Genomic DNA, 19749 nt, shown 5'->3' on the forward strand with positions numbered 1-19749 from the left:
TTAGTAGGACAAAAACAAAGTATTTGGAATGTTCGTTTAAAGATGGAGTTACTACAAATAAAATGGTATTTTTGGATGGTGAACTGATTGTAAAAAGCAATAGTTTTAAGTACCTGGGATCGGTATTACAGAGTAATGGAGAAATAGATGGAGATGTATGCAATACAATTAGGGCTGGATAGATGAAGTGGGAAGAAGCAAGTGGTGTGTTGTGTGACAGAAAAATTCCAATGAAGCTGAAGGGAAAATTCTATAAAACAGCCATAAGGCCGGCTATGATGTACGGAACTGAATGTTGGGCAGTGAAGAAGAAAGAGGAACAACGAATGCATGTGGCGGAAATGAGAATGCTTAGATGGATGAGTGGAGTGACAAAGAAGGATAAAATTAGAAATGAGTATATTAGGGGAAGTCTATAGGTGTGGCACCAATTGATACCAAAATGAGAGAGCATAGGTTAAGATGGCTTCGTCATGTTCAACGTCGAGACGTTAATCACCCAATACGAAGAATAGCTGAAGTGCAGATTCCTGGAAGGAGTAGGAGAGGAAGACCAAAGAAGACCTATGGGGGGAGACGATAAGGCAGGACATGTGGCTAAAGGGTATTGACATTGATATGACCCAAGATAGAATTGTGTGGAGAAATGCAATTAGGGAAGCCGACCCCGCATAGGGATAAAGCAAAGAGAATGATGATGATGTCTGTAACACCTCATCTCGAATGTCTCGAGTTTTCTTAAAGAAGCTTCGGAAAGTGTCCAGACCTCTACTCCGTATAATATCGTAGAAAATCAATAGCAAGATGGGATATACCTATAGGTAGGCCTAATACTAGAGTCTTAATGCTAGTAAAAAAATATTAAAATACCAACCTTTTCTTGTTGCATTTGCTGTTTCATCAAAATGGTCTTTTTTTTATCCTTGCACCTCTTGTTCTGGAACCACACCCTGATCACTCTCGGCGATAGTCCCGTCATCTCGACCAGTTGCTCCTTCATCAGCGCATCTGGCCTTGGATTGGCCGCATAGCAGGTGCGCAGCGTGTGCAGCTGTTTCTCGTTGAGTACCGTTCGCACTCTGGTCGGTTTTCCGTCGCTTCCGGTTCCGCCTGACGCTCCCGTACCACCTCCGGATTTTCGCAGACTGCCTCCGCCTTTGTGGGAACCGCTTTCCGATCCAGAATCTGCAAGGAGAAATGGAATACAGTTGCAAAGGCAAATAAAGTAGGTATAAGCAAATAAGCACCCGCGGGTCAACTGAGAATGAGAACACAACATAGCTCAATCCAGGAGCGTCATTTGAAATTTTGCTAGGGGGGGGGGCAAACATTATATATACAATACATTATATATATGCAAACATAATACAAAATTGATCTATTTTTTGTAAATTTCAGTCATTTGCAGGGTCAGGGGGGCAAATGCCCCCCTGACCCTATCAAATGACGCCCCTGGCTCAATCGGCAGATCACTGAAAACCGCATAACTGGTATAGGATCAGTGGCGGATCGCGCGGGGGCATGGGGAAATAGACGATATTACATCCCCCCACCAAGGTCCGACATGAAACTTACCCTCTTTTCTAAGTACCTAAGTCAAATGTCTAGATCCACCACTGCTTATCATACAATTTGTGCTTCGACCACTGCGCTTCCCAAATATGAGGTGTAACAGCATAGTGCCAATAGAATGTACCTATAGCACAGTAGCCCGATCAAAGAACATCTGACCCAAAAAAAATAAAGGAAGGATGAAAATTTGGGAATAGGTAGTTGAAATTGTCTACTATTTTATGAGAAAAAGTTTACAATTCTACATCCCCTCCATTTTACAAAAATGGAGGGGAATACCCCCCTCTCGAAGATGAAAAAAATACATTCAAAAGAAGACCGGAATTGGATAAAATGACTAATTCTAAACAACTTTTCTTCTATAGAGTTTTTTCACCAAGTCAATACTTTTCGAGTGACTATAGCAAGGGTGCAGTCTATCTCCAACATTCTTCAAAAGCTACCCAAATAAGGCACTAAAGAAATGAAGGAGATGACGGCTATACAATTTTATACACAACGATGAAACATTTCGAAACAAACGCCTCATTTCGTGGATGATCAAGTAGTCACGGCACAAGACCAGTGAACTTACTACTATTCTGATCAAAAAGTATATCTAAACAGAAAATGATAAAACACTGCAACCTGGCAACTCAAGAACGGAACAAAAATTCCTTGTTCTGGAAATGGATCTTTAGCGCAGAAGAGCAGGTATATCCAAAATGGTGCATGTAACCAGGCGCGGATACATAGGGGGGTCAACGGGTCCATGGACCCCCCTATTGTATTTAGTCTATAAGTATTTTTTATTATTTTTTCTGTCAACTCTAAACTTCCAAGCGATCAGTAGAACATTAAATATATACGACAATCGCTTCCAAAGAATTGAAAGAAGCCATAAAATCCAGTAAAAGCAGCCTTCTCTGAAAAATAAACTGCAGGCGCATTTGTTTGGGTACCGATGGAACCATAAACAACGGATATATCTTTCTCAATTCAAATAATAACAAAAACGATATTTTAAAACGCAAACACGTAGAAAGGTTAATCTTAACACCTGCAGTTGGAATGAACTTTCCCCATTGAGGGAGTGTGGGCGGTATCGCTAAATCTGGAATAATAAAGGTGTACTACTCTTAATATTCAGATGTGTAAGAAATTTTTTGGAAGATACTCCGACGTAGTAGGTAAGTCACCTACAGCTTGATAACACGAAAATGGTCCCACCAGAGCTCAATCGTGAGTCGTATGGCTAAATCTGGATAATATAATATTTGCGGTAAGCCTGCCCCTCCCCCTATTATGAATTTCTAGATCCGCGCCTGAATGTAACAAATGAAAGAACAAGACAATCATGGACAGAACAACCACCATCATAGAAGAAATACAGCAAAAAGAGCGAGTGTGATTTACTATCGTACACTTTTAGTTAGGATTATAATGTCAAGTACAAATATATTGAACCGGACTACACGTTTTGTAAACAAAGAGGAAAAGCACTTTTGAATTCTTTCTCTTGGCGTTTTGTAACTCCACGCCAACTCGCTAATAACTCGCATTAATCCCAACCGCTTTGATATAATATTCACAAAAGACTTTCTGACCGTTTAATCCCGAATGACCATCCGTTTCACACTTGCGTTAATCTCCTGGATTCGAGAGTTTTAATCCTGGAATGGACTGGACACGACAAAGTGCGTGTCCGCACTCCCTCCCTGTCCTGCATCGGATCAACGGGATCATTATTGTTGTTGCGATTATTGTAATAACTGGAGTATGGGGTTTAAGGGTAGAATCGCCGGACTTAATGGTTTGGAAGGGCTTATTTGTGATAATTAAATTGTCGATTAAAATTTCGATAAACCTACGATTAGTTCAGTTAATAAGAAAATTCAAATTCAGCCCCAAATTCAATCATAATGCATCAATTTACTTGATATTTTCACAGTAAGTAAAGAAACAACTCGAATAACAGCCACAAGAATTCTTTAAGCAAGGTATTCATTATTCATCTTCATACCTAAATGAGGAAAACATTGGCATTCTGGCAGTGGCGACGAGTGACTTTTTATAAAGTGTTACCAAAACCAGATGCAAAAAATCTTATTTAAAAAATGAAGATATGGCTAAATGTATAGGTATACACAGACTTCCAACGAAAATTTTACCCCCCCAGAAACTCAGAAACCAAGAGCTTCTTCAAAATTTAAAAAAGCACGTCACTTTTTAATGGGAGGGGGACGAGTTTTTTCTTGCAAAATTCATACCCTCAAATGTAACCCCCTACTGCCCCAAATCTACCCCCACTCTTTTTTAATAGCAAGTGTGGCCGAGGGGCACATCTTTTGAAAGGTAATTTTTTTCTCTAAATGACGCTCTATTTTTTAATAAGTTTGAAGATCATTTTGGACTAAACTTTATTATAAATTAGTTAAATCCAAAATTATTTTTAAAGTTATTCAGCAAATTAAAGAAAAATAGAGGGTCCTGCACTGGCGAAGCGTCCATGTAACCACTGTTACCATTGGTAACAGTTAAAAATCTTGCGAATAAATATTTTATGACGATGAATAATTCTATTTACCAGTATTTTTACCAATAGAAATATATTATTATATTATGTGGTAATAGTACCTAACTCACTAAATAGCCAACTACTCATAGACACGAAAATATTGGTGAGTTTATGTGACTCCGTTGCACTTTATTATAATCTGTTACCAGACTCATTTCTGGTGACAATGGTTATATACGCACGCTGGCGCTCGGGACCGGCTAGTGACTGAAAATTTTGAAGAAGCGACGGCATAAGCGCGCTGTGTATCAGTAGGGCTGTTACCAAATTTAAAATTGGTGACAGTACCTATAAAAAGTGTGCGTGCAGTTAACCATAGATGAGTGTCGCTTCTTAATCGATCAACTACTTGAAAAGTAATTCTCCTTGTATAATTGTGAAGAAAAAATGAGATTATTAAAAATGAAAGACCTATTTTAAACAATTTAAAAAAGGAATCAACAAAAGTAGTTCGATATTTTAAATTTAGTTAGTACAGTGAAAATCCTTGGTTATATTATCGTTGCAAGAAAAATATACTGTATTGTTGGCCATGTCTTCTGGTTTCTACAGAAAAATGGGTGGACCAGGTTCACGATTTAAATGGTGTTAGATTTTTAAAAAGGAGACATGAAATTTCTCCGTTACCTACATGTAAGATGTATACCCAATTTGATTCAGTTTGGCAAAACAAAGATCAAAAGTTCTCTTAACCAAGCCTTTAAAGCAAATATTGGCAATTTTGTTTGTTTAAAAATAGATAGGTATATGGTATATCCTTAGCACACTTATCAGAGATACTGTATGTTTTTGGGCCAAACAAGAACTAGCGTTTCGTGATCATTTTGAGTGCGACGACTCTGACAATCGAGGCAATTACGGGGAATTGTTAACATTAATTGCCAAAAAAGATCAAAAATTTTGTCAACATCTAGAAACATCTGTTTTTTCGAGAGTTTCAAGTCATATACAAAATGATATTATTGAAGCTACACTCACCGGCACAAAATTCCGCCACCCAAAATTTTTGATTAAGTTTGACAATTTATAACTTTATTATTTTTGTGCTCCGATTTTCAAGATTCTTGCACCAGTTTGTAGGTAGGTACATGTATTCATATTGTTTGGTATTACAGTACAACCTCGTTAATCCGGACCTCGTTCATCCGGATGTCCGGATTATCCGGATCAATCCGGAATGGAAAAATAAAAAAAATAATTTTGAGAATTGTATGTATGTAATAAACATTGTAAACATTGTATGTCACACAAAATTAAAACAAAGGAAGATCAATGACTTTTTTGTAAATAAAAACTAATGCTCGCGTAAATCATATAGGGTGTAAATATAATAAGTTATCATTTCACATGTATGTAGTTTTATTAACCTTATTATATTTCCGGATTATCCGGATTTTCGATTTACCGGATCGCTTCCGGTCCCAGTTAGTCCGGTTAAACGAGGTTATACTGTATTCCGGTAACAAAAATTTTTGCTTGCATGTCATTGTACAGGGGTGAAAGGAAGCGTTGTATTTTCTCCTAATTTTAAAAAATTCTGTGGAAAAATGGAATAGCTGATTTTGTTTCATAGTCCTGTCATATTTTCCCTGAGGCCTCACCAACATTTTGTTTTTTGAATTATCCGAACATCTTTTTTCTTGTAAGAGCTGTACCATTTTTTGTAAATAAAAACACTGATTGACTCATACAATTGACGTTGGATTGATAAGATTAGAATGGCCCGCATGCAGCCCAGATCTCAATCATATTGAGCATTTATGGGATGAATAAAAAAAGCTATTTGCCGTCATCCTAAGCCTCCAGAAAAGTTGGTACATTTATGGCCCTAGTAGAGGAATATCGGGCTATTTCCCAGGCAAGGAAAACACATCTTTATTAGATGCTAAACAGATTGCGAGCAGTCGTTGGTGCAAGAGGTGGACATAACCGCTATTTAATTGTTTTGTTTTCTTATTAAATTTGTTTTGTTTTGTTAATTTTAGTGCGTTTGATATTTTTAATTAAATAAACCTTCAAAGCAGTGTTTTTAATTACAGCTCTTACAAGAAAAGAGATATTCAGATAATTCAAAAAACAAGACCTTAGTGATACCTCCAGGATAATACAAAAAGGGTATGAAACAAAATCAGCCCTCCAATTTTTCCACAGAATTTTTTAAAATTAGGAGAAAAAACAACGCTTACATTCACTCCCGTATAATGCCATCTAAGCAAAAAATTTTTGTTACCAGAATAATAGCAATTGACATCAATACATGTACCTACAAACTCGTGCAAGAATCTTGAAAATCGAAGTACAAATAATAAAGTTATAGATTGTCAAACTTAATCAAAAATTTTGGGTGGCGGAATTTTGTGCCGGTGAGTGTATATATACATTTAGCCATATCTTCATTTTTTTAAATAAGATTTTTTGCATCTGGTTTTGGTAACACTTCAGAAAAAGTCACGCGTCGCCACTGGGGTCCTGTAGAAAAAAGAACCTTTCAAATGATGTGTCACTCGACTACACTTGCTATTAAAAAAACTGGGGTTGATGCGGGGCAGGGAAAGGGGGACGAATTTTGCATGAAAGTTCGTCCCCCTTCCATTAATAATTGACGTGTTTTTTTAAATTGTGAAGAGACTCTTGGTTTTTGAGTTACTGGGATGGGGGGTCAAATTTTCTTCGGAACACTCTGTATAGCTTCAATAATATCATTTTGTATCATTTTGTATATCACTTGAAACTTGAAACTCTCGAAAAAACAGTTGATGTTTCTAGATGTTGGCAAAATTTTTTATCTTTTTTGGCAATAAAATTAGGTAATGTTAACAATTCCCTGTAATTGCCTCGATAGTCAGAGTCGTCTCAAAATGACCACGAGACGCGAAATTCTTGTTTGGCCAGACAACATACGGTACCTATTATAAGTGTGCTAAGGATATACCTATCTATTTTTTTAATAAACTCGTTATGTTTAGCAATATTTGCTTTAAAAGCTTGGTTAAGAGGATGGGTACGTATTTTCGGCTGCAATGCTATTCAAATGGGGATTCATTTTTTTCGAATGCTGAGAAAACTAATAAGTATTTTTGAAAAATTTAAACGCAGAATGAAAGATTACGTTATTAGCGAGGGCTGAAAGTCCCTGGGAACTTCTATCATGTTTATTTTAATAAGTTACAGAAGTGAAAAACTAAGAGAAAATTTAGTGTGATTTTTAATTTTAAATACCTCATTCAAAATATACTTTTTATTGATTCTAAAGGACTTTCGGCCCTCGGTAATAATTTAGTCTTTCATTCTGCGTTAAAATTTTTTAAAAGTATTTATTAGTTTTTTCAGGATTCGAAAAAAATGGACACCATGTCCGTGGTAATATTTTCCAAATCTATCTTTGTCTTACAACGCACCAGTCGAATAGAATTTTGTCAGCATATTGTTAGTCAGAAAGTGACAATCAGTGATAATTTTAAATATTTGACATGGCATCGGGAATATTTTGAGTTGTTGATTAAATAATATTGATATAAGTATACTTAGTGTATTTGATAAATAATTGATTTAAGACGTGAACTTAATAAAAAGTTATTTATTGTGTATTATTTGTGGAAGATCCAAGCAGAGAATACATCAGGATAATATATTCTGTGATCAAAGTATTTTGTTGTTAAAGATGTTCAAAATTTTAAGCGTTCCATAGTAACAATATATGTATTATTAAAAAAGCACATTAACACTTTTCCTCTTTTCTCGATTGAGTATTAGTTTTTGTTGTACATATAAATTATTACAAACACTGAATACATAGTGAAAAAATTATCACATTTATTAACTGAATTAATAATTTGCAATCGTACAAATAGCAGTTATCCAAGAATATTCCAAAGCCATCTCTTTAAGTTAATGATGACATTTTCAAGTAGAATGACATTCTAGTAATGTTTACGTATCCATACCAGTGTGAATTTTACTACACGTAATTTGCCGTGTAAAGACAGCAAAATTAGGGATAGCCGTAAAATATTTGCGAATTATGTACCCATGGCTTTAAAAAAACTTTCGATTTTTGTTTTGAAAAACTGAATCAAATTGGGTATAGAATATGGGTTCTACACAGGGGCGTCAAATGATAGGGTCAGGGGGGGCGTCTGCCCCCTGACCCTAAAAATGACTGAAATTTACAAAAAATAGATCAATTTTCATCATTACATCATATATAATGTATTGTATACAGGGTGTCCCAGACTAAGTTACCCACGCTATATCTCTTAAACGAATAGAGATTTTCGAATGGGACAAAAGGTGATATATTCTACTTGTAATACACTTTAATATGGCGTACAAAAAAATCATCCCCTAAATAATCATCCCTTAGTTACAACCCCTAACTTTAATTTTTTTAATAGCACCCTGTATATTTTTGTATAGTTTTGGATGTGGTCTTTTATCGTCTATTCAACACATTTTTTGAAAATAAAATCGGTTCGTATATAACCTAGAAACATCAGTTTATTTTTGTTAAAGTGTGGGTCCCAGACTAATTTATCCAGGCTATATTTCTTAAACGAATAGAGATTTTCGAATGGCACAAAAAGTGATCTATTCCATTTGTAATACACTTTCATATGGCGTAGAAAAAATTCATCCCCTAAATATTCATCCCTAACTTACAGGGTGCTATTAAAAAAAATAAAGTAAAGGGTTGTAACTAAGGGATGAATATTTAGGGGATATTTTTTTCTAGGCCATATTAAAGTGTATTACAAATGTAATAGATCATTTTTGTCCCATTCGAAAATCTCTATTCGTTTATGAAATATAGCCTTGATAAATTAGTCTGGGACACATAATTAACAAAACTAAACTGATATTTTCTTGGTTATTTACGAACCGATTTTATTTTTAAAAAATGTGTTGAATAGACGATAGAAGACCACATCCAAAACTATAAAAAAATATAAAGGGGGCTATTAAAAAAATTAAAGTTAGGGGTTGAAACTAAGGGATGATTATTTAGGGGATGATTTTTTTGTACGTTATATTAAAGTGTATTACAAGTAGAATATATCACCTTTTGTCCCATTAGAAAATCTCTATTCCTTTAAGAGATATAGCGTGGGTAAGTTAGTCTGGGACACCCTGTATATATATAATGCTTGCACCCTCCAATCAAAATTTCAAATGACGCCTCTGGTTCTACATCTTACATGTACCTACGTAACGGAGAAATTTCATGTCTCCTTTTTAAAACTCTAAAACTATTTAAATCGTGAACCTGGTCCACCCATTTTTTCTGTAGAAACCAGAAGACATGGCCAACAATACAATATATTTTCTTGCAACCACATGACCAAGGATTTTCACTGTACCAATTAAATTTAAAATATAAAACTACTTTTTTGATTCCTTTTTTAAATTGTTTAAAATAGGTCTTTCATTTTCAATAGTCTCATTTTTTTCTTCAAAATTATACAAGGAGAAATACTTTTCAAGTAGTTGGTCGATTACGCAGCGACACTCATCCATGGTTAAATGCACGCACACTTTTTATAGATACTGTAACCAAATTTAAATCTGGTAACAGGGCTACTGATATACACAGCGCGCTCACACCAACACCGTCGCCGTCGCTCCTTCAAAATTTTCAGACAATGGGTCTATTGAATAAAAAGAAGTATTTGCCTTTACTTTCTCGTATTTAAGTATTTACTTAATAGTAATTAAATAAAGCATTAAAGAAATGACTTTATTAAATTACTATTAAGTATGTAATTACTTAAATACTTGTAAGTAAAAGCAAATACTTCTTTTTATTCAATAGACTCACTAGCCGGTCCCTAGCGATAGCGAGGGTATAATCATTGTAACCAGAATTGAGAATTGAAAACTGGTAACAGAGTATAATAAAGTGCAACTGGGTCTATTGAATAAAAAGAAGTATGTATTTGCTTTTACTTCCTCGTATTTAAGTATTTACTTAATAGTAATTAAATAAAGCATTAAAGAAATGACTTTATTCAATTACTATTAAGTAAATACTTAAATACTTGTAAGTAAAAGCAACTACTTCTTTTTATTCAATAGACCCAATGCGTCTGAGTCACATAAGCTCGACAATCGACAATATTTTCGTGTGTCCACGAGTAGTTGGCTATTTACTGAATTAGGTACAACACATAATAATATATTTCCATTGGTAAAAATATAGGTAAATTGAATAAATATAAATATAAAATAAATAAAAATCCTCATAAAATATTTATTTGCAAGATTTTTAACTGTTACCAATAGTAACAGTGTAGCATTACAAATTTCTGCTACAATGTTTTGTTAATAGAATTCATTAATTTTATATCCTATCCCAAGAAAAATATCTATTTTTCTAATTTATAGTTTATATATCATTAAAATTTCCTAAGTCGCTCCTGTTGGAAATCCTTGAAAAGTTCTGGTATTTTTCCCTTTCTTTTGAGCGGGAAGCATTTTTGTTATTATTGGCCTGAATTTTGAAAGATCTTTCTTTGAGTTGTCTCGGACGATTGGTCAATGTTTTCAGCCGAAAGAGTCACCGGCTGGACGCGCGAGTGGCGCGAGAGATGTGACGAAGAAAAATAGTTAGTTCTAAAGGCATGTTTGAGAGATAAACATCGCTTTACGTGATAGAACTCGCAGAAAATCGCATTTATCGGCTTGAAAATGGCTTTTTTCGTTATGGTAAACGAAGTGAAGGACTTGCATTTTGTCCTGTAAATATTATGGAATACTGGTACAAAATTTCACAGCATTGCGTTGGATATATTTATGTGAAAATCGAGTATACAGTATTATTGTGACGCAGTTTGGTATGCCGGTAAAGAAGTATACGATTCTTTAGTATTGAGAAGCTTTTCCAGTTTTTATGATGTTATGGTCATGTCCCTGTATTCAATTCCTGATTCCATGATGTGATTTATGATTTGGTTTCAACTTATCCTGTTTCCTGTTTGGTTAGAATTGAATGCTTCCCCAATCTTGGATGGAAAATTTTGGTTAAGTGCCAAGTGTGACGTGTGACGATGGATTTTGTTAAAAAAAAGGTATGAAATAATATTTGTTTTTAATTAAATTCCAAGTGGATATTAATTTGGTAAAGGTTTTAAATATTTTAATATTTTGTTTTCAACATGGACTCTCGGAAAGTTTTATGTAAATTAGATAAAATGGCAGTGACGTTTGACTTGACAGCATAAGTCAAACTTTGTTTTGATACACTGCTCTAAAAAGTTATTATGTATGTAAAAATCATGTGTACCTAATAATAAATTTTGTGTATTTTTGGAAATAGAAAAGATTGTAAAATCTTTATTATCCATGGTAAAGTCTTGTTAAAAATATATAGTTATTTTTATTATTCATTTCCTGTTTGAGAACATGTTTATTCTCAGAGTAAAAATAAACTCTAAAGGTTTAAATAAACATTATAAAATGTACCTATTTTTATTTCTGTAACCTTTTTTTGGAAAATTATTAACCAGATGTCTAATACAAACGAAATAAGTTTTAGAGTAAAGAAAAAGAAATGGTACAGAAGCCATAGGATGGTAAATAATAGCCCAGTTGGACCCAATGAGGAATCTAAGATGAATGTCCCCCAATTGGTTCCCAAAAGTATAGAATATGTCCAGTAAGTACTCGATATGTGAATTTGAGGATTTTTCAAGCGGCGTCCAAATTTCTTTAAATAGTAGGAAAGTCCTTAAGTCTGTGTAAGTATCCTTTGCTTATTTGGTTATGGTAGTTAGTCTTCTTTAAACCCTCTTACCCCCCCCCCCCCCTAACGATTCCACGACCTGCCACCGCACAACAAATGAGCTGCTGTCTCGCAAGAAGCTTTATATGCCTGTTCCTTCTTCTTTAGTCCCATTTCGACCCAAAGTATCTATGTAGTTAATCTTATGCTTGATCCCATCAGAACAGACATGTAAAACGCTTTAACAGTGGTTGCATGGACGCTTCGCCAGTGCATTCTGGTCAAACCTTTCAATGATGTTTATTCGACTGGTGATATCCCTGTAAAATGTCCAACGTCCGAAAAACTGTAGCGATTCTAGAATGATAAGTGTTATGAGCTACACTTTGAAAATATTTGTATGTATCATCTACAGTAGAATCAGAGATAAATGTGATGAAGACCAGGATGAAACACAATTTGGCTTCAGAAATGGACTGGGAGCCCGGGACGCTCTTTTTGCATTAAATGTATTATTGCAGAAATGTTTGGCACATCAATATTCACGGTTATATGTTGATGGTCATATAATTCAAAGAGCAGCCAGTTTTAAATATCTTGGTTGCCATATTACTGAACAACTAGATCCAGATAAAGAGATAAAATGTAGAATCGAGATAGCCCGCACAATATTTTTAAAAATGAGGTCATTCTTTTGTAATGATAATTTGCAACTTCAGCATCGATAGCGCATGATTAAAAATGTTACTTTTGGTCAGTAGTCAGTCCTCTTATACGGTGTCGAAGCATGGACATTCAAAATATCCACCATTAATTGTTTCGAGGACTTTGAAATGTGGCTGCACAGACGTACACTAAAAATACCATTAACGGCTCTTCTGAAAAATGTGGTAGTCCTTAAGAGGGCAAATGCTGCTCGCGAGCTGCGTGATAACATTAAATGTAGAAAGATTAGTGTATTTTGAACACGTAGTAAGGGTAAACCGATAAAATATTCTTCAACTTATTATGATGGGTAAAATCGAAGGACGCAGAGGAATTTGTAGAAAACATTCCTCTTGGTTGAAGAATATCAGGGAATGGACAGGAATAAAGAAAGCAGAGCAACTACGAACAAAAACCGAATAAAAATCTGATTCTTCAGTATCATAACAACTTCTAAAATCTCACTCAGCGCTGATAAACCTCAAGAGCATACATAGAAGCGGCGACATTTTGGTTCACAAGATCGTTTCGAACTAGTCATCTTATCCTTTACCTTTGAAGTTAAGCCCATTGTCAATATTTGTCCGGTAAAAACGTCACCGTCTTCTAGTATGGTACTCGAGGAGTTTAAAGAAGGAGGCCGCGGCGTACCGCAACGAACCGAGCAATATGCAGGAACTCTTCAAATTCAAATATGTATTTCGATGGTCGACCTGAAACACTTTGTTTGATTAATAACAGGACCGGCTAATTACATTCATTTCAATATTGTTTCTCTTGGATAAAAACAAAAAGAAGAATATATTATAACACCATGACAAGGAGTATCCTCACTCATGATGGTTGTGCAATTTAACAATAAATAGACCAAAAACAAAATAAAGGCAACAGAGATGTAATTCCTAAGGAGAAGCTGTAGAGTAACAAGAAGAGATAAAATCAATAACATAGAGATAAAGAAAATAATGGGAATAAACTCAGATATAATAGACTATATAGAACAGAAGAGATTAACCTGATCTGTTACGGATATGTCCGAAGACCAGACCGAAATCGTTGGATAAACCGAGTAACAGAGTGGAGCCCGATAGGAAGAAGAAAGAGAGGCAGACCCCGAAGATCTTTCAGAGATGAAGTGGACGAGCAATGGAAAAAAGAAATCTGCATGAAGGGGACTGGCAAAACAGAAAGAACTGGAGAAAACGGTTGAGTGAAGGAATACAGTCTTCTTATTCCTTCTTGTATGTAGGTTTTAGCTTTAAAGCCTGTTTCTTCTTCAATATTAGCCTCCTAAATTGTTTAAGTTATCGCACCATCTTTTTCTTGGTCTGCCAATACTTCTTCGTCCATTTGGTGACTTATCTCGTGCTCTTCGTACTATCCTATCCTCTGCCTTTCTACTAATGTGTTCGTTCCACTCCTGTTTACGTTTTGTCACCCATCCATTTATGTCTTCTACGTTGCATGATCTTCTTATATTTTCGCCTCTCTCCCTATCCAACAGACTTTTCCCTGATATTCGTAGGAGTATTTTCATCTCTGTTGTTTCTAGTAGTCGTCTCGTTTTAGATGTGTCAGGTCTTGTCTCCGCCGTGTATGTCAATATATGTCTAATTACTGCTTTATAGATTTTTGCTTTTGTGTCTTGTCTTAAGTGTTTGTTCTTCCAGATTGTGTCATTAAGAGATCCCGCCGCTTTACTTGCTTTTAAGCTTTGTTGTCGTACTTCCTCTTCAACATCTCCGTAAAACTGGTTATATCTATTCCCAGATATCTAAACCTTGCTTCCTGCTTTTTATTATTTTCCCATAAATTTCGATTTTACGTCGTAGTGGGTATTTAGATGTTGCCATACATTTCGTTTTTTCTGCTGATATGTACCTATTAGGTTTGTTCTAGCATCAGTTTCAAACGGTTTGAAACTATCAGAAGCATGCGCATTTGTTTGTTCAAGCACACAAATTACGAGTTTGAAACTACTAGTCGAGCGTTCTAACGAAAGAAAATTTTGGTTTGGAAACTAGCTTCAAACGGTCAAAAGAGTTTGTGGATTTTGTTCGGATTTTCAGTATGTGACTTGCGCAGTGGAATTATTAATTTGTTTGAGGTTTATAAATTTTAAATGAAAATAATATGATTTGACTATATTACTTACCATTAATTACGTTTATAACATTAATTTTCAATATTTAGCATAAATCTTGAAAATTTGGATACTTATAAGAAAAGTGTATTTTTAATCTAACCTCAAAATTATAAATAAAAACAAACAATTTGACGTTCGTATTTACTCCGATAAAAAAGCGTTCTAGCAAGAAACAGTTTGTTACCAGTTTGTGGATTGAACATGCGCAGTAAAGCAGTACAATAATCAGGGCCCGGATTACGTACACTCGATACGCATCGTATCCGCCATGTTTTCCCATAAGGCGCTACAGTAAAACATGGCGGATACGATGCGTATCGAGTGTACGTAATCCGGGCCCTGGTATCAAACCATACAAAACTACATGCTAGAACAAACCTAATATCATATTGTATTTCTTGGCTGTTGTATTGAAGATGTGTGTTAATCTTTGGAGATCGTCTTTTAAAACATTTTTGACCTATTTTAAACAATTTAAAAAAGGAATTTAAAAAATTAGCTCGATATTTTAAATTTAGTTGGTACAGTGAAAATCCTTGGTTATGTGGTTGCAAGAAAAATAGACTGTATTGTTGGCCATGTCTTCTGGTTTTTACAGAAAAATGGGTGGACCAGGTTCACGATTTAAATAGTTTTAGAGTTTTAAAAAGAGACATGAAATTTCTTCGTTACCTACATGTAAGATGTATACCCAATTTGATTCAGTTTGGCAAAACAAGAATCAAAAGTTCTCTTAAACCAAGCATTTAAAGCAAATATTGCTAAACATAATGAGTTTGTTAAAAACATAGATAGGTACTCGTATATCCTTAGCTCACTTATAATAGATATGTACCATATGTTTTTTGGCCGAACAAGAATTAGCGTTTCGTGGTCATTTTGAGGGCGACGGCTCTGACATTCGAGGCAATTACAGGGAATTGTTAACATTAATTGCCAAAAAAGATCAAAAATTTTGCCAACATCTAGAAACATCGACTGTTTTTTCGAGAGTTTCAAGTGATATACAAAATGATATTATTGAAGCTATATGTATATACATTTAGCCATATCTTCATTTTTTTTAAATAATATTTTTTGCATCTGGTTTTGGTAACACTTTAAAAAAGTCACGCGTCGCCACTGCATTCTGTAACCATGGCCTTTACGTACTGCTTCTATTATTTCGTCCATTATTATATTAAAGAGCAGTGGGCTTAATGAGTCACCTTGTCTGACTCCGCTTTGTACTGGTATAAACTGCGTTAGTTTTTCATTTATCTTTGACTGTATTCGATTATGAAAATAGATGTTTTCGATGGTTTGTATAATATTGATTGGTATGTTTCTTCTATACAGTAAATGTAAGACGTCTTCGATTTGGATGCGATCGAAAGCCTTTGTCAGGTCTATAAAACATAGATATGCTGGTTTATTGTACTCAATGGCCTTTTCTGTGATTTGTCTCAGTACAAATACGGCGTCTACGCAGGATCTTCCGGATGTGAATCCTTGTTGTTCATCTGATAAAGTTGTTAGTCTATTGATTTTGTTGGTTAGGACTTTTGTGGTTAGCTTAAGTGCGGTGTTCAGTAGATTTATACCTCTATAATTGTTGGGGTCTTCTTTGTCTTTTGTCTCCTTTCTTGAACATTGGTATCATTATGCTATTTATCCATGTGTCTGGTATCTTGCAGTGTAATATTAGTTTTTGTATAAGTTTTGTCATCTCTAGGGTTATACTTTCTCCTCCGGATTTTAGAAGCTCGTTGGTTATTCCGTCTGGTCCTGGTGACTTTCTGTTTTTGAGTGAATTTATGGCTATCTCTACTTCCTGAAAACTGATTTCTATTTCGTGTCTTAATTCAGGTAGGTTATTGTTTTGATTATTATTTTCCTTTCCTTTAAACAGTTACGTCAAGTATCTTTCCCATTCGTTTGCTGGTATGTTATTGTATTCCTTCAATTCTGCCATTTCATTCCGTTGGTTTCTTATGAATCTCCATATTTGTTTTTGTGCTCCGTAGAAGTCGCTTTCCATCCTTTTTGTAAACTGTTCCCAGTATTAATTTTTTGTTCTTCTTACCAATTACTTTGTTTCATTTCGTATTCTTCTATAGGTGTCTCTGGATTCTGGAGTGTTTGATGTTTTATACTTCATGTAGGCATCTCGCTTCTTTTTACATTTCTCTTTTATTTATTTTATGAACCATGATGTATTGTTGTTGTTTCTTTTGTTCAGTATGACTTTGCGTTTTCCTAGAGCTTCTGTTGCTGCCTCTTCAATGTTGTTTTTAATTTTCTCCCAGCTCGCGTTTATATCTTCGATGTCGTCTATTTGTTTCAGATGTATCTTCTGCGTAATACAGTCAAAGCTGCGAAAATCCTTAGCATATATTCTCTTGGATAACATTACTTGGACAAAAATATTTTTATCTATAACCTTTTTTTAAATTTCTTCTTTTCGTGCCCTGTGCTTATCTCGCACGTTGGCAGTGTCTGCGCTCTTCAAAGCGTTTTAAAAGTTGGATCGGCTCTACGAAATATGGTGGATATGTCTTTGCTTTACATCAGTCCTTTATATTTCTTAGACAGGAATGATGTTTTCTTAATGAGCGTCGGCGCCCCTTCCCTTTGTTGCAAATTAGTTTGGGATGGTAGGGGTAGTATTTGCTAAGTAGGCCTAAGGAGATGGCCAAGGTAGGACATTTTTCTTTCCGCGGTTAAGTAGTCTGTTATATGGCCGGACTAAAGCACTCGTAAGAGTGTCTGATTCGATAAATCCTACAGACCGATCAGTCTTACCTACATAATTTCTCTTGAAGACAATAGACAAACACTTTGATAGACATATTAACGAGAGGCTGCCGTTGAGAGATCATCCTTTCAATGGCAATCAGCAAGTATAAAGAAGGAATACCAACAGAACAGTACTGAACGAAGTAATTCAGAAAATCAGTCACTCCATTAATAATAGAGAGATTGCATTAACCGCCTTTCTGGATATAAAAGGCGCATTTAATAATGCACCATCTAATTTTTTTATTATGTAGCAGCATCAAAGAGAATATCTGCTAGTGTATGCAACTGGATCAAAACAATGCTGGAAAATAAGCTGATTCTAACAGACCTGTCAGGAGAGGAGTTTGGCCAAAACAGCTAAGGGGTGTCCCCCCACAGAGGGAGTGCTTTCTCTCCTCCTGTGGTTACTCCTGGTGGATTACTTGATTTTACTCCGTAAGGTACATGAGGTAAAAGTACAAGTCTATGCGGATGATCTAGTTATGTTTTAATGAAGAGGAAAATATGATACTGCTCTATCCAGCACACTCCAAAGGACATTAAATGTCTGGTGCGACAGGGAAAAACTCTGCCAATACTAGTAAAATAGTAGCAGTCACTTTCACAAAGAGACGGAACTTAGATTACATCTGGTTGCCCGCTCTGTAAGATCCGAGAAACTGTCAAAGAGGCCAATAACGTCAAATATTTTGGAAGTAATTCTAGATAAGCGGCCCATTTGGTACCAATATAAAAAAGCAAAGCTTTCCATTTAGACATGTCGAAAGATATGTTTGAAAACATGGGGTATGAAACCCAAACAGTATGGCGCACTAATATGGTGGTCTAAATGCCAACAAAAGTGTGAAAGCCTTTAGTGAAAGCCAGTAGTGAAAGTCAGTAGTGAAAGCCTAGATTACCAATCTACTATTTTCCAAAAGGAAATTTATGCTATAGAGTTGTGTCTGCCGGAACTAATAAAGAGGAATTGCAGGGACAGATCGAATCGATACAAATTATATCTGGTAGCGAGGCGGCATTAAAGGCACTGGAATCGAATCGAATTGAGTCCAAGTTAGTTTAGAACGGTCTTCAGAATCTAATTCGGATCGGAAAAAGTAACAAAGTAAGTTTACTCTGGATGCCTGGATATACTAGGATTGAAGGGAACGAAATGGCAAGGAGTAAAAGAAACAAGAAACATTCATAAGCTCCGAAGCGCAGCCAAAAGAATCTGACTGGAACGGACGAAATGTAATTATTGGTACAAACACATGGGTCTCAATCATTCGAAGGGTTTTATACAAGGACTAAAGACCTTCCGGGCTTCTCAGGACACTTGGCCGTTCAAGTATTACGTAACGCAGGTTGGGGGGGGGGGGGTCAAAAATCTTCAAAAACCGCGTTACGTAATACTTGAACGCTCCCCTATCGTCTAAAGGGACACATGATCAAAATCGGACTGACAGAACAGATGAATTACAGATTCAGTCATCCTGCTGATGACGAGACGGTGGAACACGTTCTGTGCAACTGCGCAGCTTTGGATAGGATAAGGCTCAGTATATTTGAGCTAAAGATACTAGAGTTAGAGTGTACCTAAGTCCAATTAGGTAAGTCTTATATAGTTACGTATCGTTGGTGAAATCGTAGATTGAATATTGCGGTTGGTAAAATATTTAAGCAGAAGTACAAAACATAGAACGATGTGAAAGAAATGGTAAAAAACAAAAGAAAAGTCTGCGGTTTAAAGTTTTTGTAAATAGTAGGTATATGGAAATAATTTATACTCTTACACTTTTCGGTATCAAAAGGAGATTTGATTATAAGTACAAGCGACTCAAAGACAAATTCTGTGGGACAAATTTGTACCTTTTCCTTCTGTTTGTCCATAAAGGTAATACGTTTGATAATTTCTGCAGCGACATCTATTTAATAATTAAAAAATACTTATACCTAAAAATCTGAAACTGTTTTCTTGTGGCATGTCTATAAGCTAAATATTGTGTTTATTTGTGATTATTCCTATATTTGAGAATTCTCATATTAGTACATTCTTTCACGGTTTTTGCTCTAAATTTTAAAGAACCGCTTGGATTGACATGAAATTTGGCATACGTATAGCTTACATGTCAAAAAAAAAAGTGATATTGTGCCGATGTGTGCTTTTGCCCTGGGGGTGACTTTCACCCCCTCTTGGAGGTGAAAAAATATATGTCCAAAATAAGTTCGGAAATGGGTTAAATGACTAATTTTAAATAACTTTTGTTCTATAGAGCTTTTTTTGCCAAC

General features: G+C 35.3%; 1 protein-coding gene across 2 annotated transcripts in view; it reads right to left on the reverse strand.

Moving 5' to 3' along the window:
* LOC114327447 (insulin gene enhancer protein ISL-1) overlaps nt 1-19749 on the reverse strand; it is a 206368-nt gene that overhangs the window by 37151 nt on the left and 149468 nt on the right. For both annotated transcript variants that reach the window (XM_028276081.2, XM_028276074.2), the window contains exon 4: nt 875-1185. In XM_028276081.2, the coding sequence (XP_028131882.1) occupies nt 875-1185 (311 nt within the window). The remainder of the gene's footprint in view (nt 1-874; nt 1186-19749) is intronic.

Source organism: Diabrotica virgifera, chromosome 4, assembly GCF_917563875.1.
Source record: "Diabrotica virgifera virgifera chromosome 4, PGI_DIABVI_V3a".
Lineage (NCBI taxonomy): Eukaryota > Metazoa > Arthropoda > Insecta > Coleoptera > Chrysomelidae > Diabrotica > Diabrotica virgifera.